Below are 22,842 nucleotides of genomic sequence, written 5' to 3'. Positions count from 1 at the left end.
CGAACAAGGTGGGATGGTGGATGGTTTTACTATCCATACAAATTGCACATCGTTCATGTGAAAATTGGGGAGCTGTGCGAGATGCGTTGGACGTAAGGGACATGACTTCTTCTGACCTTTATCAGGAGACCCTTCACATCCTATAAGTCCTCTAGATACGACTTGAAAACTTCGTGAATATGACCTTGACTGAGCACCTGGTTCAGGAGGAAAATTTTGAATTGTCTGAGCTTGTACCCAGATTCATCTCGTCTGAACTTTTGTCCAGTTCCTATAGATTCAGAACGAAACTTGACCAGGTGATCATTTTAATATTATTTTGATGTTTAATGAGTTTGTGACCTTGTGGTGTCGGACTTGGCGGACAGATTCTCAGAACTCAAGGAGAAATATATTGGACTAAGTTGGGAGAAAATGCTATACTAATATCAACATGAAGCTTTAGCTTAGGTCAGCTTAGACCAACTCGGGGGCAACTTGACAACTCCAGTATATTGCCATTGTACCCCGAAAATTTGGTGCTGGTGGTTCTGCCAAACTCACAAATTTCAGAAGTGTTAATAATGTACTGTAAATAAAATTAAAGGTTAAAATGCATCTTATTGTCGCACGTAAAAAATTCCAACGAATGTCAAGAAATTTCAAACGAATTTCAAGGTAATTGCAATGAATTCAATTAAATTCTAACGTAATCAACCCAATTCCAAAAAATTGCAAGGAATTTTCAAGAATTTCACGAAAATTCATACGAATTTCAAGAAAACTTCATTGAATTTCAAGAAAATTCCTCAAAATTATAGAAAACTACTAAGAATTTCAACAAAAGTCAATCGAATTTTATGGAAGTTCCATCAATTTTCAAAGGAATTTCAACGAAATTCTTAAGAATTTTAACGAAATTTCATGGATTTTCAAGCAATTTCCAACGAATTATAAGAAAATTCAAACAATTTCAAAGGAAATTCTTTCGAAATTCAAGGAAATTCCAATGAATTTCAAGGAGATTCCTATGAATTTCAAGGACATTCTTACGAATTTCAAGGAAATTAATTTCAATTTCAAGAAAATTCCAGCAGTTTATTGGAAAGTCCAACAAATTTCAATGAACAATAACTTCATGGAAATTTTTACGAATTTAAAGGATATTAAAAAGAAAATTCCACGAATTCAACGGAATTCCAACGAATTTAATGAAATTTCAACAATTTAAAGGAAATTACATCAATCTCATGAAAATTCAAACGACTTTCAAGAAAATTCCACCGAATTTAAAATACATTCTACAAAATTTAATGCAAATTCATACGAATTTCAGGAAAATTCTATCAAATTTTAAGGAATTTCCATTGAATTTCAAAGAAATTTTAACGATCTTAAAGAAAATTCCAACGAATTTTACGAAAGTCCGAAGAATTTTAAGGAAATTTCTATGATTCCTTCGAATTAAGAAAAAAATACCCAATGAATTCAATGAAATTCTAACATATCCAACCAAATTTCAACAATTTCAAGGGCATCCCAACAAATTCAAGGAAATGTCAAAATTTCAAGAAAATTCATATGAATTTCTAGAAAAATCCACCGAATTTCAAGGAAATTCCACACAATCTATAAAAAATTCTTAAGAATTTACAGAAATTCAAAGTTCCATCAATTTTCAATGAAATTCCGACGAACTCCAAGGAACTTCATAAAAAAATTAATGAAATGTCATAGAATTACAAGCAATTTCCAACGAATTTCAAGAAAATTAAAACAATTTTCAAGGAAATTCCATAAAATTTTATGGAAATTCCAACGAATTTCAAGGAGATTCCAACGAATTTCAAGGATATTTAAATGATTTTTAGGAAACTTGCCAAGGAAATTTTAACGAAAATCATGGAAATTCCAACAAATTTACAGGAAATTCCTACAGTGTCATGGAAATTCCCACGAATTACAAGGAAATTCCTACGAATTACAAGGAAATTCCTATGAATTTCAAGTAAATTCCTACGAATTTCAAGTAAATTTCTACAAATTTCAAGGCAATTCCTACGAATTTCAAAGAATTTCTAACAAATTTCATGGAAATTTCACAAATTGTAAGGAAATTCCACCAAATTTCAAGGAATTCCAATTTCCTTGAAATAAATTCCTACAATTTTAAGGAAATTCCAACGTTTTCAGCTAAAGTTTTTGGCATGTTCCTCAAGCCAGCGTTTTAAATAAAAGTCCATGCAAAATTTTATCAGGATATTGCGATGGATGTTTACTGCATCCTGTTCCAAAGTAAGTCCTGATAGTTACAAAAAAAAAACATGTTGATGAATGTTGCAGATGCTCATTATGATTCTATTTTCAAGCCGTTCGTAATATGTATTTCCCAACGTTGAAATTTTTGTGGTGATTAATGAGTATTTTCAGTTCAGTTTCTGAAATTTTGCATATCAGAAGAACACATACAATCCCTTTGTTTACGTTGTGTGGCGACATCTACTATGTGCAAGTGGGTACGTGAAACTACTAATACAGCCTTTCCATAGCAAAACAATATAGTGGTTCTCAGAATTTCATATAAATTATCGCAAATAATTAGACCCATATTTTTTTTTATTCTGTCATTAGAGTGACCATTTCCATGTCAGGGTGGGCCAAAAAATCATTTTTGTTTTCAAAAATGACTTTTTTGAAATTTAGAGCTTTTGAACCACTGGACCAATTTCAAAGATCAAAATATCAAATGAAAGGTAATAAAAAATACTTTTTAGGAAAACGCGAAAACCTAAGACTTTATAACTTAAAAAATACTCAAAAACGAGCAAAACAAAAACAAATCGCTGACTTTTAGATATGTTGTGCTAAAAAGCCTCAATTTTCAAGGAAAAATATAATAGCGCCCTCTGTCTACAAACCATGAAAACCATAAAAAAAATACAATGAATGTTTTTCAATACAAAATCTAACATTTTATTTAATTTTCAAAGTAGTATTAATTATCTTTCATTTGATATTTTGAGCCTTGCAATCGGTCCAGTGATTAAAATGTTTAATTAAAGCCATTTAAAAAAAAAGTATTTTTGAAAAAAATATTTTTTTTTGTCCGCCATGGAAATGGTCACCCTAATGACAAAATAAAAAAAAATTGCGATAAGGGACAAACCACTATATCGTTTTGCTATGGAATGGCTGAATATCAACATGAAGCTTTAGCGCGATAATTTATTTGCTAGAAAAAGTTCGGAACATAATAGATTGATAGTTCCGTTAGAGTACGGCAGTGTGATAATTGCAAAGAAGTTGTAATTGAGCGAAGGCCCATTGACGCAACAATACTAATTAAATGCGCACACCTATGCCTAGCTCACTTGATGGGTGAGGGAACTTGAGGTATTTCCTCAAATCCACAGACCTTGAACAAGCCCAAGAGGACCTTACGGGATTCGGTCGTATGAATAACAGTAGTAATCTCTAGTTTACCACAATTCGAGTAGTAAATACTACATTCGAATCAATTGGATGTGAATTAAAATTACGTAATTTTAACCAACACAATTCAAAGATGCTACGAACTACTCGATGTTGGGACTTTAATGTGAATAAAAATAGTAAATGCTACAAAAAAACTACTTTTGCACTTGCTAGGTTTTGGTGAAAGATTTCAATTAAACTTTGTGGGTGTAAAAATTGTTTCTACTTAAGCAACTTTGCATACTAATTTTCTTTAAAAAGGGCAAAACTTTTTTCAATTTATTCTAAAAAAATATAAGATGTTATCAAAGTATGATTTGTAGAAAATTGTATGAGATTTCAAAACAAAATATCAAAAAATTAGAAATATTATTCCTTAACTGGAAAAAAAAGTTTTAAACATTTTTAATTGATTTTTCTCAATCGCTCCATTTTTTAACATCTAAAATTTTGTTTACAGAAAGACAGACAGATAAATATCTACAAGTCGTTCATACATCTCATCTAGGTATGTATGAACGAGATGTCTTTCTGTAAATATAATTTTGAATATTGAAAAAATAAAGAATGTGAGAAAAAAAATTGTAAAAAGTTTTTTTTTTCAGTGTAGGGTTAATTTTTATTTAGTTTTTATATTTTCTTATAAAAGCTCATACAATTTTATACAAATTATGGTGGGGTTACATTTTTGTAGGTCTTCTATTTATATTTTGATATATTTTTTTGCAAAAAAAATGAAACTAGTTTCGCCCTTTTCAAAAGGCAGTCTGGATTTTTTTTAAGAAAATTAGTATCTTAATTGATTGATAAGCGTTTTAGTATAATTGTATGTCCTATAACGCTGGCGTGGAACAGCTCAGTGACAGAGCAGGTGAATTTTTTTTTAGATTTGAGGTCTGATTTGAACGTCCAGGATCAGTGTTTTACTATTTATACTAAAGTTGGATTGAGCTGGAATTCTTATGAAGCTTCATAAGTGCTTCATGCTTATCTTATCTGTAATTCTGTGGAATCTTATGCTGTAATGATCGAAAGGAACTGCTGGGATCTTCAAAAAATAATCTTGTGAAGACGTCTAGAAGGAGGAGACAGCAAAAAAGATCCAAAAGAACTACAAGGCCGTTGAAGTGTTGGAAGTTTCAAGGGAACTGCTGAAATGATCTGAGGTAACTAATGAGAAGCTGCAAAAAAACTTCTGTGCAGTTCCAAGGAAAGTTGTGTTAAGTTTCGAGGAAAGTTGAAGTGAATTTCTAGGAAACATGTGGGAAGTTCTAAGAAAATTAGTGGGAAGCAGTCTTGCAAGCGGTCACTGTAGTCGATACATTTCCTGCGATAATTGACTGCCTTTGCTTCCGACACTTGCAAAACAAGCTATCAAATAACAGTATCAAACTAAAATGTCATATGACACTGTCGCCGAAGACCGTTGCGAATGTTTGTATTTTAGTTTTTCTCATCATAAGAGCTGCTGACGTTGTGCTTGTGTGAATTCTGAAAATAGCAATGAACGATGCCCTAGCATGCTTGGCATACACAGTTGTACACACCAACTGCTCATTTGTTAATAACTTTTCACTCAGTTGTTGAAATTTGTTTTTCTTTAAAGTAATTGATTATGATCATAGGTTACTATAGATATGCAAACAGTAGATAAATCTTAACATTTGACTCAACACCAATGAATTTTTACTCTTAAAGTCCGAGATGTGCAGCGAGCATTCGTCACTTAATTTTTACAACGCAAAAACAAATACAGTTTATTAGGGGAATTTACGTATTCTCGGCAACCTAAGCAGCGACCGTCTTTCTATAGCTTTTTTATCTAAGGAACGCACACGTATGCAGTATTGGTCTATTTACAATCTTTTGCTGGCAGCTGCTTTAACAATTTCAGTCGAAAGAATTATCAAAAACTGTTTTGAAACGCTTTTACAATGCTCCAATCTTCTCTAGTGAGAGCGACTATTATGGGCAACCTCTTTTTATTCGGCAACCTTTCTATTTGAGCTGCGTGTTTAACAGCTGTGTTTTCATCGGCAACTCGAAATCAGCAGCATTTTGTAGTGCGTGTGTTTCATTTCAAGAAAACCCTGCTAGATTGCTTTTTCTCAGTGGTGAACATATAATCAAATTGAAGCTGAAAGCCTAATGAATAGTTTTAATGCATTCAGCGAAGTGTTTTCTTACGAACATCCAGTGAAATTACCGTTTCAATTTGGGTTGCCGAAAATAGTCTGTCATGCCGAAGCCGTCATTTCCCCTACTAGAATTAAAATCTACTTTTTTTTACGTATCTATAGCGTTAGCGTTGTTATGATATACTTCGTAGATTGGATACTAGCGACACTCACGTATCTTCTGAAATTCTCAGTTAGACTACTTTCAGGAATAATGCTGAGGAGTAAACATTGGTTCCAATCTAAACAAGAGTAACAGAAGCATGACTGTCGCTATTCCCGGCCACGCCCATCTTTACCATAACTAGGGATAAGGAAGGAAATGTTGATGTAGTACTTACTTAACGAGAGGCCACCGACTTAGCGACACCCTCATAAGTGCTACGGAGTTGGAGGGTTGGGTAGGGTATTCGGTTAGGATTCACCTCAAGTTGGCGATGCAACCAAAAGTATGTATTGTTTATTTGTTGTTTATTTAATCTCTCGATAGCCGGCTATCGAAAGAACATATTAATTTTGTTTAGTGATAATGAATTTTAAGAGTCATGACGGAGAGCTTGGGATTAAACCCATAATTTTCTGCTCAGTAAGCAAAAACGATCCCTCCAGGGTCATCGAGCATCTCAGAACCATAACGCTTCGCGACAATACAGGACTACGTTTTCGCTTGATATGCAAATAGTTTCCAAGGTTAATGTTTAATATCAAATATACACATGATGGTGGCGATTTATTGTGCTGTTGAAGAGCTTGGGGTTAAATCTATGATTTTCTGCTCAGTAAGCAAAATCGATCCCTCCAGGGTCATCGAGCATCTCATAATCCACAGCGCTTCGCGTCAAAGTACGAATATATGGATGAACTATCTATTATTGAATAACTATTATTTACGATAATTACATGAATAAATAAAATATAAACTACAAACAAAACGTGACTGTTAAAATCTCAAAAAGATATTCTCACAAATATATTTCACGCCACCAGGAATCTCAAAACCAGTAGACGTTATAATGATACTCTGCACATGTTAGACACAAGAAAAGGCCAAAAACAAGCGTCCGAAACACAAAACCCTTCAAATCCACTTGCAGTCACAATCAACGATTCTACGAATCGCGAGCGCTCACGAATCATAAAACCGCTGACTGCGACACTCTGAAAGCGAAATTGACAGGCTCTATGCATCAAACACCCGCCCTCCAATCTCCACCCGCATCCAACAGCACAAATCTCCATTACAACATCTAACGAATTCAAAACTCCGAAAATCACCCATCTATAGCAAGTGAGTGGAAGCAACCCTGCATGCAACCATTCTTAATGATACACTTGTTCTGCCTATCTTTCTATTAGGCCTGTGGACATGCGTTAGCTTCGAAACTTCTAACCAAACTGGGTAAATTTTCAGATCACAAAAAAAAAACTTAAAAAAAAACTTTCAAAGGTAATTACAAGTAAGATAAATATTGATTATTTTACGCGAAAACGAGCAAGTAATATTAAATCTCTTGTATCATATGCTAATGCAAATTGACTGTAACAAAAATAATATGCTTAAATAAAATAAAATATTAATAAAATTAAATGCAAAATTTACTAGAAGATCATTATTTTATTGGTGATAAGTTTCTAATAAGCCCTCCCAGTTCCTCTGTATACAGAACAAATCTGACACTATAATCAGAATTGCTCAGTCTGCATGAAGCAGCCGATTTCATCAAGGAAGTTCTATTAACAACTAAGAATTAATCGTTTGAGGCATACTGAAGCATTAAGAAGGTGATATGTGTCACTATAGGAAATCATCAACGTTGCAATGATCAGTGAACGGGCACCATATGGTACATTTTCTCACCATGAACCTATCATTTCCAGCCTATCTGAACTATTTAATAAATGGAAGCCATAACATGGGTTACGCTCCCCCTAAGCGGGCCCTCCGCATCCTGTCTCTGTCTTTATCTCAAATACCAAATGCCAATGGTATGAATGTATCTTATATCTGAAAAATCCAAACCTGTTCTAATCCACCTGAAATGACTAACGAATGGAAGACTTTGACAACGCAGCCATGCAATAGTCTCATTCCGTGCCTTATGGCAACTTGATGATTCTATTGCGCTCATCTTTTGGCACCACCCAGGGGAGACTTGGTCCTGTACCCAATGCTTAACTTATCTCCATTCCACTCAGCTACTCGCAATTTCTTGTGATATAGTGGGCGGAATATTATTATATGAGACAATTCAATGCAGACGTCTTTCCAAATTTGGCAGATCGACAGGTAATCGGTGAGTTACCACGATAGTTGCTATTCAACAACTCGCAACGTCCCATCGTCAACGCCTGCTATGAGAATTTCCCATTGCAGACGCCAACGAAATGATGTCATCGAGCTATCGATCAACTACCCTGGTTATCGCCTGGTACCTTATAGCACGATGCTAGGAGGCGAACCGGAAGAATCGATGAGCTACCTCCCCCTCTACTTTTTTTTTTTTTTTTACGTATCTATAACAAGCTTAAACTCTATTCTATCTACTGCTTCAAAAAGAACTATGTTTCGTCAACTTTGTGCAAAGTTATAAGCAAATGAGCAGTTCGTGGCCAAAATGTGTATGCCAAGCATGTGTCCTAGTAATAACATTTCTGATCAGAAATGGTTTAATTTACATCAAACTGAGGAATTAGAACGAAATCACACATGTCATATGATAGTTATTTGATCATTTTCTTTATGCTCGAATGTTGTTCTACCGTTTGTGTTGTGGTGTAGTAAGAGAGACGACAGTAGAACAGAAGGTGGTGAGAAGTTCTAAACGTTCTTGTCCGAAGTTCCATGAATTAGTCAGAAGCGCTGTGAACTTTTCGCAAATTCAGTGAACTTATCGAACTTTCTGTAAACTTGTTGGAGGTTCCGAGAACTTGTCAGAAGTTCTGTGAGAACATCGAAATTCGTTACAAGTACAACTTGTTACAAGTACTGAAAACTTCTCGGAAGATCTGTGAACTTGTCAGAAGATCCGTGCTCTTTTCGGAAGTTCCACGAACTTCTTGGAAGATTCTTGAACTTCTCGTAAGTTCCGTGAAAATATGGGAAGTTTCATTAACTTCTCAGAAGTTCCAGGAGAATTTAAAAAGAGTCCTGATTAGAATTCCAAAGTACACTGAAGTCGCTTTATGTAAAACCGCGTAAATTCCAGAATATACCAACTACCTGGGTCTTGAAGATTTTTCTTCCTCCAGGATCATAACATTTTCTCAACATGAAATTTCAAAAATTTGTTTATTCATTATTATTTTCCAAATCCTGGAGCTGGATTCTTTTTGTTTTGTCCAATATCTCGAAAATAAATTCTATGTTGGAATCATCCTGATACCATTGGAAATCTTGACAGGATTTGTTCAGTTTTTATTTACTTGAATCATATCAGAATGCCTTCAGAGTTCATCATAGACCTCTTTCTTTAATTTTCTTATAATTTGCTCCATAAATCATCAGCAGAGCACTCTTTGAAGTCATTTCGCAATGCTCTTCAGATTATTTATGATTTATGCAGTATTACCTAGGAATTCCTAGGGGATTTCTCCGGAAAATTTACTTGGAGTTCTCTTCAGCATTCACTTTGTATTCTCCAGAAATTTCTATGGCACTTTTCCGGGCATTCTTTTAAAGTTTTGTTCAGGGATCCCATAAATTATTTGAAACGCTCCTTACAATTATCTTGGAACTGTCCTTTGAATTCTCTAAAAAATATCAGCGGAACATGATTATTACTATTAAAATCCTCTTGAAATGTTCCATGACAGTTTTTTTCCGTGTCGTGGACATTTACCACTGCGACCAGTGTTTTGATCTATTGTGGTGTATCCTCTTTTTACTATTTGCCGTGTGTTTTGATGATCAACCACTATGTAGAGTGATCTTCATCATTGATCATCGGCATTATCCCAATATGGAATTGCACTTCGAGTGAAGTTTACAACTTTATTGGGTATACTGGTCCAAATTTCTTCAGGTACGGTGAGTCCTTTATCAAGAAATCTGCATCGTTTATTAAATAAAGCAGTGCAATCACACAATAAATGTTCAGAGCTTTCGCTCTCCAAATAACAAAAGCGACATCTATCGTCGCTAAGCTTTCCAATTTTTTTTAAAATGATATTTACTAGGACAATGTCCTGTTATTAATCCAGTGTAGGTGCTTAAATCTTTTTTGGAAAGATTGAGTAACCTTTGCGTACTCAAAACGTTGGGCTTAATGAATTGTTTAGATTGCCGGGCTGTTGAGGTATTATTCCAATTGGATTGTACCTTGCGTTTTTTCCAGTTCTTTAAATCCATTTTCAGATTAGAAGGCGATAGACCAATAAATGGTTCGGGACCAATAAATTTCTGGGATGAGCCAAGCTTTGCTAATTGATCAGCTTTTTCATTTCCTTCAATGCCGCAATGACCAGGAACCCAATATAGATTTACCTTGTTACGACAGGACAATTTCTGAAGTTGATTATAGCATTCCCACACTAACTTTGAAGTGTAGATCATTGATTTAAGGGCATTCAATGCTGCTTGACTGTCCGAAAAAATGCATATGTTTGCATTCCTATAATTTCTTTTTAAACATATTTCTACACATTCTAGAATCGCAAATATTTCTGCTTGGAATACTGTTGGCCATTTACCCATTGCTACAGAACAGTTAATTCCGGGACCTGTTATTCCTGCCCCTACCCTGTTATCCTGTTTTGAGCCATCCGTGTAGAATGTTATAGACCCAGGACGAATCAACGGCCCTCCAGTCTCCCAATCATTGCGTGTTGTATTAAACACATTAAATAGATGGTTGAATTCATGAGTTTTTGCCATAAAATCTTCATTCTTTAAAATTAGTGGACTTAATTGAATCTCTTTCAAGATGCTCATATGATTTTTAAGATCTCCTTCAAAGAACTCTTTTGTTCGTCTGAGTCTGAGAGCATTCTTCATTGCATCCAGTTGAATGAATTGATGTAAAGGAAGAAGATTAAGCAAAGCTTCTAAGGCTTTAGATGGAGTACTGCGCATTGCTCCAGTTATGGAGGTAGTGGCCAACCTCTGCAGTTTTTCAAGTCTTTGTTGAGCTGTTTTTTGCACTGTTTTTGGCCACCAAACTAGTGATGCATAAATTATTCTTGGTTTTACTATAGCCGAATAAATCCAATGTAACATTTTAGGTTTGAGTCCCCATTTCTTACCAAACGTCCTTTTACTAATCCAAAGAGCATTGGTTGCTTTTTTTATTACTTGTTCTAAATGTACATTCCAATAGAGCTTGCTATCTAAAGTTACTCCTAAATATTTTACTTCCGAAGAATATTTTAATTCTGTTCCTTCCAAAGAAAGTTTTGAAAATAAGACTTTTCGTCTTTTTGTAAAGGGTACAATCGTTGTTTTTGAAGCATTTATTTTCAATCCTTCATTCTTGCACCACAGTGTAGCTACATTTAATGCCGTCTGCATTCTGCTTGATATGATTTCATCAAATTTTCCGCGGACTATTATCACTATATCATCCGCAAACCCAATAATTTCAAACCCTAGCGATTCAAGACTAATAAGAAGCTCGTCTACTACTAGCGACCATAGGAGAGGAGAGAGGACGCCTCCTTGAGGACAGCCTTTAGCAGCTGTTACCTTTATGGTTGACTCTCCAAGATTTGATGTTATTTCACGATTCGATAACATTTCTACTATCCAATATATTACGCTTTCATTAAACCCACGTCTTTTCATGGCAGTTTCCATTGATTTAAAAGATGCATTATCAAATGCTCCTTCAATATCAAGAAAGGCAGCCATTAATACCTCCTTTGCTTCGAACGATTTTTCGATTTTTGAGACAAGAGTGTGTAATGCTGTAATTGTTGATTTGCCTGGTTGATAAGCAAATTGAGCTTTACTCATTGGTATTTTTGGAAGAATTTCAGATTTGATATGTTCATCTATTATCTTCTCCATTAATTTAAGGAAAATTGACGACAAACTGATAGGTCTGAATGATTTGGGAGAAGACTTGTCTTTTTTATTAGCCTTTGGTATAAATACTACTCGAACTTGTCGCCACGTTGTAGGAATGTATCTAAGCAAAAAGCTTGCTTTAAGTAAACTTACTAAGGCCGGAATCAATACTGTTTTACACTTTTGAATTAAAATTGGATAAATTCCATCCAAACCTGGAGATTTGAATGCTTCAAAAGAGTCTATAGCCCATGCAACTTTAGAATTAGTAAACATTACACTAGCTAGATTGTTTGCCTCTTCATTGGACTGTCTTGATCCATTTACTGAGTCATGACCTCTAGCGAAATTTACAACAGATATAGTGGAAGTAGTAGGCAAATACCCTGGGAAGTGAGATTGCATCATTACTTCCAATGTTTCTTTAGTAGTTAAGGTAAAAGAACCGTCCTCTTTTTTAAGGGCTCCTAAGCCGTTTGCATGATCCTTAGAAAGGACTTTTTGAAGTCTTGCGGTAACAGGAGTACTTTCAATGTTTTCACACATATGTCTCCAATCTTTACGTTTGGATCTTCTAATTTCTTTGTTATAGTCAGTCAAATCCTCTTTATAGGTAGACCAATTTCCTATTATTTTAGCTCGGTTAAATAGTTTACGAGCCTTTTTCCTTAGCTTTTCTAATCTGTCATTCCACCAGGATACATCTCTATTAGTAGAGCGTTCCTTTATAGAACAACTTGCATAATAAGCTTGTTTAATTTGTGTTACTAGGCATTCAGATGCCTTTTCCAACTTATCATTGGTGCTTATATCCATAGAAACATCCCATTGTACGGAGAGATTGGAGTTGTACAGCTCCCAATTTGTTTTCCTAGGATTACGATAGGTTTCCTTGATTATATCACTTGCTTTATATTCAAATAGAATTTGTCTATGATCAGATAATGAAATTTCATCTGATACATGCCAGTTTATTACCCGATCTGAGAGAGCAGAGCTACATAGCGTTAAATCCAAAACTTCCTTCTCTTATTCCATGACAGTTGTTTGAAATTATCTTTGAAATTCAATTGCCACGGAATTACCATGAAATGCTCCTCAGTAAGAAATTGAATTTATTCTTAACATTTTCAATAAATTCAACTCAGAATGTCATTTGATTTCTACTCCTTTCTTTGGAATTCTACTCACGTTGAATGTTTGCTACGAATTCGCTAGCAGTTAACTAGACAAAATCCATAGATTTCTCATTAAAAATTACTTGGTATTCAAGTCACAGCTCGTCTGGAATTGTTTTCCGAGTTCCTTTGAAGTTCTCCTGGAACTATTTTCAGATTTAAGTTAATCTTTTTTAGCAAATAGGGGAAATGGCTCTAATGTTGGCCTATGGATCTAAGATCGGGCCCAGCGCTAAAAATCAACTATTTTTCAATTTTATCTAGATGAACGCGTCATTGGTGCGGTACTAATGGATATTTTTGGTCGCTATTGTAAATTTAGTCGGGCTATTGTAAATTTAGTATGAGCCCAGATTAGGGGCATTTAGGCCGACATTACATCCAATTCCCCTATTCAGGTTTCATATAGAATCTGGAGTTAGTTTAGTCCAGAAAATTTCCCTAGCGAACAATTATGCGAAGTATCATGGTATTCTAAGATGATGATGATAGACTACCACCTAATGTAACAAGGCGCCTGCGCGTATCAATGGACTGTTCATACTACATGACTGGATCAAGATTTGTTTTCTTATCATACTCATCATACTGATGAAGTATGAAGGGCCAAAAACGGTGGGACGGGGACCCGTAAGCAGAGACGCTTACGCGAAAACCGCGGCAGTGATAAAGAATCTCCTTCCAGAAGTAAGTTCATACAACCAGAAACCAAATCAAGCCATCGTGTGGCAGAACGTCTCAATAGATGGGGAGAAGAGTCTGCCCTCTATTCACGAAACGCCAGAATTATGCGAAGTTTCTTGGAATGCTGAGAGGCACAATCTAAAATTCGTTTATTAGAGATCAATATTTTTTTATAATAATGCCTGTAGACATTGAGCAGTTAGTGCATTGGTGATTTTAGCCAATAGAGTTCTCCAGATGCACAAAAGTGTGCGTGAGACCGCGCGCTACCTTTTTAAGTAGTGGTTATATCGCGATACCATTTTTGTTCTTCTTCTTCTTCATTTTTATATATGGATGTTGGATTTTAGTGTTCGTGAGATTGCGCTTGGAGATCTCTATAGCATCGCTAAACGTTTAAAAAATTAGCGTATACGCTAAACTGCTAACGAAAATTAAGCTCGGTGTAATTAGCGATGCCGCTGCTAAACGACGCACATAGGAGTATTTGACCCAAACAGTTGGCCAAAACTACAAACTGATGTTTTTTTTTAATTAAAATTGATTCAATGTTTACTAGTAATGCGTTTTTTTTTTGTTGAATTCTATAAAAAAGTTAACAATTATAATCCACCTACAAGTGCAATTCGAATTTTTCTCTATTTGTTAAATTTATCTAATTAAATATACTCAAAAACGACTTTCTATCCTCTGAAAAAAATAATAGCAAAGAGGACCCAGGAGGAACATTTGCATCTGCCACAATTTTCCAAAGGTTTCAATCTTGCTTTTTGGTTAATTAAAACTAACCGGAATCTAACTTAATCGATAATTTAATGTTACATATTTTTGGTTCTATTTTCATTGTCATTTTGCGTGACAATATAAGCTTCTAATAATGACAGTTCTGTGGGTTTGGAAAACCATTCATTAGGTCCTGAATAGTATTTATATTATGGCTGCAATATGTTGCTACAAAAACGACAAAAAATCAAGAGCTTCATACATTACGGATTTCGAACATTTGGCCAACTTGTAGGGTGGAATACTCCTATGTGCGACGTAAGCTAAAATAACGGGGCTTCCACGATGACTCACCATCCAAAATCCTGCGGCAGCGAGGTCAGCGACATATCGTTCAGCCCCAGAATGGTCAGACTCCGCAGCTGCGAGAACCCCGCCGGTAGCCGGTGGATCGGGTTCGAGCTGAAGTCCACGATCTGCAGGCTGCGCAGGTGTTTGATGTCATCCGGAATGTCAACGATATCTGCAAAGAAGAAATACGAGCCGACATTAATTATAAACACGTCATTTCAAGGGCTTCAAGATCTGGATAAACACGAAAATTAACACTGCTCCGTGATTTGCATTGGAACGTCACCTTGACCGCAACGACGACGTATGGAGGAGAGGTGCGATTTTTCCGCCGCCGTCATCGTCGCAAACTCGCAAACCAGTTCGAAGAAAGAGCGCGATTAATTAGACTGCTCCCATTAGCACTCGTTGATGGGTCCCGCATGATGCATTGTGTGGCGGAACTGCATACGGGATTCAAGGTGAACAAAACAACCGACCGACCTAGATACCAGCTGAGAAGTGGCGGATCCGAATAAGCCGGGAGGGCAATTTATTGTTGAGACCATGCTGGGTGGCCCACAAGGTCATTATTCTCTGGCGAAGCCAAATTTGAACAAGCGAACAGTGTTTTTCCATTAATATGAACAATAGAGACGTCCAGTGTTTCCCTCAGAAGTGTGTAGCAGTCTATAGACAGTCACAAAGAGATTCGTCCGTCACTTAATGATGATAGCAACACCATATCGTAATGCGACGAAACTACGGGCCACGAGAAGGACGGAAAACGGTCTCCAGAGTGAACGAAAATAGATTTTAGCTAGCAGCCATCTGCCAGCTAGATAATGGTTCTCTATTGCCAGAGGTGGTACCACCATCATAATGGTCTCGAATGAATAAACCTTGTGTGCCACCACCGGCCTCAGCCCCACCGGTTCGGATCGGGTATGGGACGGAACGACAATTTGACCGAGAGATAGAAAGAGTGCTTTCCGTCCGAGTTTCAGCTCGTTTCGCCGGATCTCCGGGAAGAGCCGGTTAGGTTCATTTTGCTTCCCGCACTGGCTCTGGTGTAGAAAAATAGAATAAAATAAAAAGCTAAAAGTGGAAAATAAGAGCACCGCTTTGCCAAAAGCAACAACACTTACACTCACTCATCCAGCAGCTCTAACTAGTGAAACAATGAGACTCTAAATAAAGCAGAGAACCCTCATACATTTATGATCACACACAGTTCCAGTGCATAACTTCACGAACGAAACCACTTGGTCCGGTTCAAAAAAAAAAGAAAAAAGAAAAACCGGCACAACAAGCGAGTCAAAAATGTACCGTTCAGTTTTTGTTTGTGCCACTCTTCTATTTAGATGGAATACGGACCGATGCAGATATATATATACATATATTTAGAAAACTCTGCGACTCAGTGGTGCATACTAATCCAGAACTGGAACCACCACCGACCGCCCCATCACAGTCATCAGTACACTGCCAAATGGAAATGGGAGTGCAAAACGAAAATAATAATGTATTTATTGTTATTATGCCACGGCAACTCTCATTTCATGCTTCCCCGAATCGCTCCTCCGAATGGCATCTAAATGTGCAGCCGGGTTTGAACTGTTTTACGGTCACTCACCACCACTTTGTGTGACGCTGCTACAGTTGCCGCCGACAAACACATCAAAGAATCCAGAATCCGATTCAGAGCGTTAGGATCAACAAAGGCCTGGGTTGTTCTCCTCTGTAAATATGTGCCTGCTGGAGCCCTTTATTGAGTTAATAAAGCAACTCACTTGGATATTCTAATGAGCAACAAATTGGACGATTTAAATGGAATCCATCACGGACTTTCTAAGGAAACCAAATTGCATTTCTCACCTAATACCGTTCCCACTAGTATAGTAGTAAAGCGTACCATCATCATTGCCTGTCAAAAAGCGACAGAACGCAAATGAAATATTCAATAATAAATCAATGAATAAATCATTACTAAATGAAGCACAAGCACATGTGAAAGGCAGTATATAAATGTTCCCAGCTTTTCCAATTACCGTAGAACTCCGTCTTTGACTAGCGAAAATTGCAAATCACGGCGCTCATTTCGAATTTGTTCGTCTGGTAAGCCCAATGACGTCACGCACCTGTGTAGGGGTACCGGTTCAAGGCTGGTAGTGGGTATGTAACATAATAGTGACTTTAGTGACTAAAACAACGGGATTAGTGACCAAATAGTGACATTTAACTATTGGTCGAAAAACATGGTTCCAGTCTATCGTTGATTGCGACCCGCTTCGAGAAATACAGGGCTGTTGCAAGACTTTAAAATTTCATTCGCGAAATCCACGATTTCTCAAAAGAAATCCGCGTCTTCAAATACTAATCCGCAACGAATAAAAATCTGTTTTAATTGCTTAAAAATACCATTTGCATGTGCCAATAATAGGACACCCGGTTAACACGTAAATCAAATGGAAAGCCTGCTGAAGAAAAAGAAGCTGCCAACAATTGTCACACTCACCTGGGAAGTTTAGAGCGTTGTAAAAACGATTATAGACAATTTTGGACTATCAGGCCGATTGGAATACATAAGCAAGACGAGATGTTGAACAATGCGATTCTGGGAGATCGAGATCAGTTGATTTGTTCTACAAGATCAACCAAGACTGGGACAATGTTTGTAGTATCAAAGTATATCAAAACAGATTCACAGTGTATATGTGGATCATGCACGACCTATTGCCATGTATGCCAGATGCTCTAGGTTCTCCAAATCGTCCTGGAGGTTAGATGATTTATTCTTACTTACTTACTTATCCTGGTCCGACATCCCTCAGGATTGCACCTGCATCACAATGTTATACCAATTCACTCGGTCCGTGGCTGCTTGTCTCCAATTTCTAGACCGTCCCACACTTCCAAGATCCTGCTCCACTTGGTCTAACCACCTTGCTCGCTGTGCTCCTCTTCGTCTTGTACCGGCCGGATTCGAGGCAAACACCATTTTTACGGGATTGAGTTGCGCCAGCTCGTGGTTCATTCTTCGCCTCCATAAACCGTTCTCACATACCCCGCCAAAGATGGGCCTAGGCACTCGTCGTTCGAAAACACCCAGTGCTTGAAGGTCCTCCTCGAGCATCGTCCACGTCTCGTGCCCGTAGAGAACTACCGGTCTTATCAGCCTCTTGTACATGGTAAATTTAGTACGGAGGTGAAGTTTACCCGACCTCAGGGTCTTGTGGAGTCCGTAGTAAGCACGACTTCCGGCAATAAAACGCCGACGAATTTCTCTGCTGCAGTTGTTATCCGACGTCACCAATGATCCGAGGTACACAAATTCATCCCCCAACTCGAACTTATCTCCGCCGATTGTCACGCTTCTGCCTATGCAAGCCCTATCCCGCTTGGTTCTTCCAGCTAACAGATACTTTGTCTTCGACGTATTCACCTTTAATCCAACCTTCTCTGCTTCACGTTTCAGCCTGATGTACTGCTCCGCCACGGCCTGAAACGTTCTTCCGACAATGTACACGTCGTCAGCGAAGCAGATGAACTGGCTGGACTTATTGAAGATCGTACCCCGCATGTTAAAGCCCGCCCGTTTCATAACACTTTCTAGCGCAATGTTGAACAGGAGGCAGGAAAGACAAACGAGTCCGATAACGCACCCGATATCTTCACGCAGCACTGTACACCTTCCATCGTAGCCCTGATCAGTCTAGTCAGCTTCCCGGGAAAACCGTTCTCGTCCATAATCTTCCATAGCTCTTCACGGTCAATAGTATCATAAGCGGCCTTGAAATCGATGAATAGGTGGTGCCGTAGGGACTTGATATTCACTACACTTTTGAAGGTTCTGCCGCAAGGTAAAGATTTGGTCCGTTGTCGATCGCCGTCCACAAAACTGGCTTGATAACTTCCCACAAAACTGCTTACTAGCGGCGATAAACGGCGAACGATGATTCTAGTTTGTCGTCTTTTTTAATATACTGGGCATATTACTCCCTCTTTCCACTCCTCCGGTAGCTGTATCTGTATACCAGATCCTGACTATCAGTCGGTGCAGACAAGTGGCCAACTTATCCGGGCCCATTTTGATAAGTTCCGCTCCGATACCATCTTTCTCAGCTGTTTTGTTGCTCTCAAGCTGTCGGATAGCATCCTTAACTTCACTTATCGTGGGAGCTGGCATGTCCCCCTCATCCACTGTACCGACGAAGCCTTGGTCCTCCGCCTCTGCGCCTTTCAGATGTTCATCGTAGTGCTGCTTCCACCTTTCAATCACCTCACGTTCGTCCGTTAAGATACCCCCTTCCTCATCCCGACACATTTCGGCTCGCGGCACAAAGCCTTGGCGGGATGCGTTGAGTTTCTTGTAGAACTTGCGTGTTTCTTGAGAACGATACAGCTGCTCCATTTCTTCGCACTCCAGCTCTTCCAGGTGGCGCTTCTTATCCCTGAAAAGATGGGTTTGCTGTCTTCGCTTCTGTTTATATCGCTCCACATTATGACGGGTTCCCTGCTGCAGCATCGCCGCCCGCGCTGCGTTCTTCTCGTCCAAAACCGTCTGACACTCTTCATCGAACCAATCGTTCCGTCGAATTACGGTCCACGAACCCAACGGCGCCTTCAGCAGCGCTGTCCGGCAACGCTGCGTCGAGGCATTGCACGTACTTAGTTGCGACTTCGGGCAGTTTCAGTCGCTCCAGATTGTACCGTGGTGGGCGTCGGTACCGAATGTTGTTGGCAACGGAAAGTTTTTGGCGCACCTTGACCATTAGAAGGTAGTGGTCCGAATCGATATTTGCGCCGCGATATGTCCAGATGTCGATAATGTCCGTCGATCAAAACTTAGTCGATTTGCGATTCTGTCTGCTGTGGTGATCTCCAGGTGTACCGATATGGGAGGTTATGCTGGAAGTAGGTACTACGTAAAGGGTGATACGGTCAAAATTTGTCAATATCAACTTGACGTATTTCTTTCAATTTTGCATTTAAAAAACCTGAACACCCCTCATTTTGAAGGTGTGTGTGTGTAGAATGTTGCTCCTATTTTTAATTTGGAATTCACTCTTCAGTTGTCAAAATGCCGTCCAAGCAAGAAGAGCAGCGTATCAAAATTTTGCTCGCGCATCGCGAAAATCCGAGCTACTCGCACGCAAAGTTGGCAAAATCGCTAAAAGTTGCCAAATCAACCGTTACAAATGTAATTAAAGTGTTTGGGGAACGTTTGTCGACAGCCAGGAAGTCTGGATCGGGGGGAAATCGAAAACCGGAAGCCGCTGAGACGACAAAGAGAGTTGCCGGTAGTTTCAAGCGAAACCCTAACCTCTCTCTCCGAGATGCCGCAAATAAGCTGGGTGTATCGTCTACAACCGTGCATCGAGCCAAAAAACGAGCCGGACTATCGACTTACAAGAAGGTAGTGACTCCAAATCACGATGATAAACAAAATACGACGGCCAAAGCGCGATCCCGGAGGCTGTACACGACGATGCTGACGAAGTTTGACTGCGTGGTAATGGACGACGAAACCTACGTCAAAGCCGACTACAAGCAGCTTCCGGGACAGGAGTTTTATACGGCAAAAGGAAGGGGAAAGGTAGCAGATGTTTTCAAGCACATGAAACTGTCAAAGTTCGCAAAGAAATATCTGGTTTGGCAAGCCATCTGTACCTGTGGCTTAAAAAGCAGCATTTTCATAGCTTCCGGGACTGTCAACCAAGAAATTTACGTGAAAGAGTGTTTGAATAAACGTCTGCTGCCTTTCCTGAAGAAACACGGTTGTTCCGTACTGTTTTGGCCGGATTTGGCATCTTGCCATTACGGTAAAAAGGCCATGGAGTGGTACGCCGCCAACAACGTGCAGGTGGTTCCCAAGGACAAGAACCCTCCCAACACGCCAGAGCTCCGCCCAATTGAGAAATACTGGGCTATTGTCAAGCGGAACCTAAAGAAGACCAAAAAAACTGCTAAGGGCGAGCAGCAGTTCAAGGCAAACTGGCTTTCTGCGGCGAAGAAGGTGGACAAGGTGGCTGTACAAAATCTGATGGCAGGGGTCAAGCGTAAGGCCCGGCAATTCGGATTTGGAAAAGCGGAAGCCTAACTGAATATTTTTCCTGAATTTTATACTAATTGAACTTGAAAAAGAAATTTAATTTGATTTTTTAAATAAACGATTTCACCGATTTACACGCGTTTTACCTTGACCAAATTTTGACCGTATCACCCTTTATAAACATGTTCTTAGAGGCGGCGAAATCGATGAGTATAAGGCCGTTGGCGTTCGTTAGCTGGTGAGCGCTGAACTTTCCTATAACCGGTCTGAATTCCTCTTCCTGGCCGACCTGAGCGTTAAGATCTCCGACGATGATTTTGACGTCATGGCTTGGGCAGCTGTCGTATTCCCGTTCCAGCTGCGCGTAAAAAGCGTCTTTATCGTCATCGTCACTTGCTAAGTGAGGGCTGTGCACGTTGATTATACTGACATTGAAGAAACGGCCTTTGATCCTCAACTTGCACATTCTGCTATCGATTGGCCACCACCCAATCACGCGCTTCTGCATTTCGCCCATCACGATGAAAGCTGTACCCAGCTCATGTGTATTGCCGCAGCTCTGGTAGATGGTATAACCATCCCTATAGGTATGTACCGACGATCCCTTCCAGCAAACCTCCTGCAGCGCTACGATGTTTCGTTCGAAAACACCAGCATAGTCCAGGTCTCGTGGCCGTAGAGGATCACCGGTCTAATCAGCGTCTTGTAGGCACTCAACTTCGTGCGGCGGCGAATTTTATTCGAGCGGAGCGTCCTCCGGAGTCTAAAGTAGGCACGATTCCCTGCCATAATGCGTCTTTGAATTACTCTGCTGGTATCATTTTCGGCGGTCACCAGTGAGCCTAAATACACGAGCTCATCGACCACCTCGATTTCCTCACCATCAATCTGAACTCGGGGTGGGAGGCTGACATTGTCTTCCCTAGAGCATCTTCCTTTCATGTATTTTGTCTTTGCTGCGTTGATTGCAAGTCCAATCCGCCTAGCTTAGTCTGATGTACGTTTCCGCCATCGTCTCAAAATTCCGTGCCATGAGGTCGATGTCATCGGCGAAGCCCAGAAGCTGGATGGACTTGTGCCACTCGTGTCTATCCTAGCTCTACTGATCACACCTTCTAACGCGATGTTGAATAGCAGACACGAAAGTCCATCACCTTGCCGTAACCCCCTTCGAGATTCAAAGGGAATAGAGAGTGTCCCCGATACTCGAACATCGCACATCAAACCATCTATCATCGCCTTGACCAATCGCGTCAGTTTTTTCGGAAATCCGTACTCGTGCATAAGCTGCCATAGATGATCTCGATCGATTGTGTCGTATGCGGATTTGAAATCGATGAACAAATGATGTGTGGACACGAACTCTCTTGCATACATGGGATAATATCTGTAGTATCGAAATATTGATCTGGAAGTCATAGAACATCTGGCATACACGGAAATAGGTTGGCATGATGCAAATAGACACTGCAAATCTTTTTGGACATATTTCGATATTACTGATATTGAATTAGTCTTGGGTGATGGGGAGTAGAACAAATAATCTGATCTCCAGAATGACTTCAATAGGTCGATCATGATCACCATAGGCACTATGAACACCGACGAACTGACGTGACATCTCATACAAAGTCGAGCCCAACACGCCATATTTAAAATACGTTAAACACTACCGCCATCTACTCATCCGATCGCGTCGTACCATGAGCAAGAACACGAACCCAAGTAGAATTTATATTGCCTTGAGTTGTGTCTCAGCTCGTTTGACAGATCTGTCCACCCGTTTGCGTCGCACATACCAAAACGGCCAGGCCTACTGTGCAGTATTTAAGGGGCAAGATGATTCAGAAAACTTCGAGCCTGTTCAAATCGAAGATTTAAACACGATGCTTCAGAATCCAATAAATGGATGATACGTTGACATCTCGTATCGTTCCATATATTGTTATTGTTTTGTTTTGTAACTCTTTATTTGTTCCAAATTCAAAATAAATTATATTTTATTTTAACCATTAGGAAAAAGTTACACACTGTACATTAGCGGGTCAAAAAAGACCCAAACTACAACTCGCTCCCAAAAATCTATTTTTGAACCGATTCTTGATCTATTGGCCTTAAATGAAAAATGAATGTTCCTAGAATGGCACCCTGTTCAGGATCTCTCCAATTTGGCCATTTAGGCTACCTGGCACCGGTGTCGATAGGGCACAAAGGGACACTTCCAAAACCTCATGTACT

At 39.0% G+C, this 22,842-nt stretch overlaps 1 protein-coding gene across 4 annotated transcripts in view; it reads right to left on the bottom strand.

Annotated features, from left to right (window-relative positions):
• Positions 1-22,842, bottom strand: part of scrib (scribble) — a 222,173-nt gene that overhangs the window by 119,296 nt on the left and 80,035 nt on the right. For all 4 annotated transcript variants that reach the window (XM_065221295.1, XM_065221296.1, XM_065221297.1 and 1 more), the window contains exon 4: positions 14,574-14,742. In XM_065221295.1, coding sequence (XP_065077367.1) covers positions 14,574-14,742 — 169 coding nt within the window. The remainder of the gene's footprint in view (positions 1-14,573; positions 14,743-22,842) is intronic.

The sequence above is a fragment of the Ochlerotatus camptorhynchus genome, unplaced genomic scaffold (genome assembly GCF_037179485.1).
Source record: "Ochlerotatus camptorhynchus isolate MF236.1 unplaced genomic scaffold, CSIRO-AGI_Acam_v1.1 ptg000141l, whole genome shotgun sequence".
Classification (NCBI taxonomy): Eukaryota; Metazoa; Arthropoda; class Insecta; order Diptera; family Culicidae; genus Ochlerotatus; species Ochlerotatus camptorhynchus.
The sequence above is the reverse complement of the archived record's forward strand: the minus strand, read 5'-3'. Positions and strand labels throughout refer to the sequence as shown.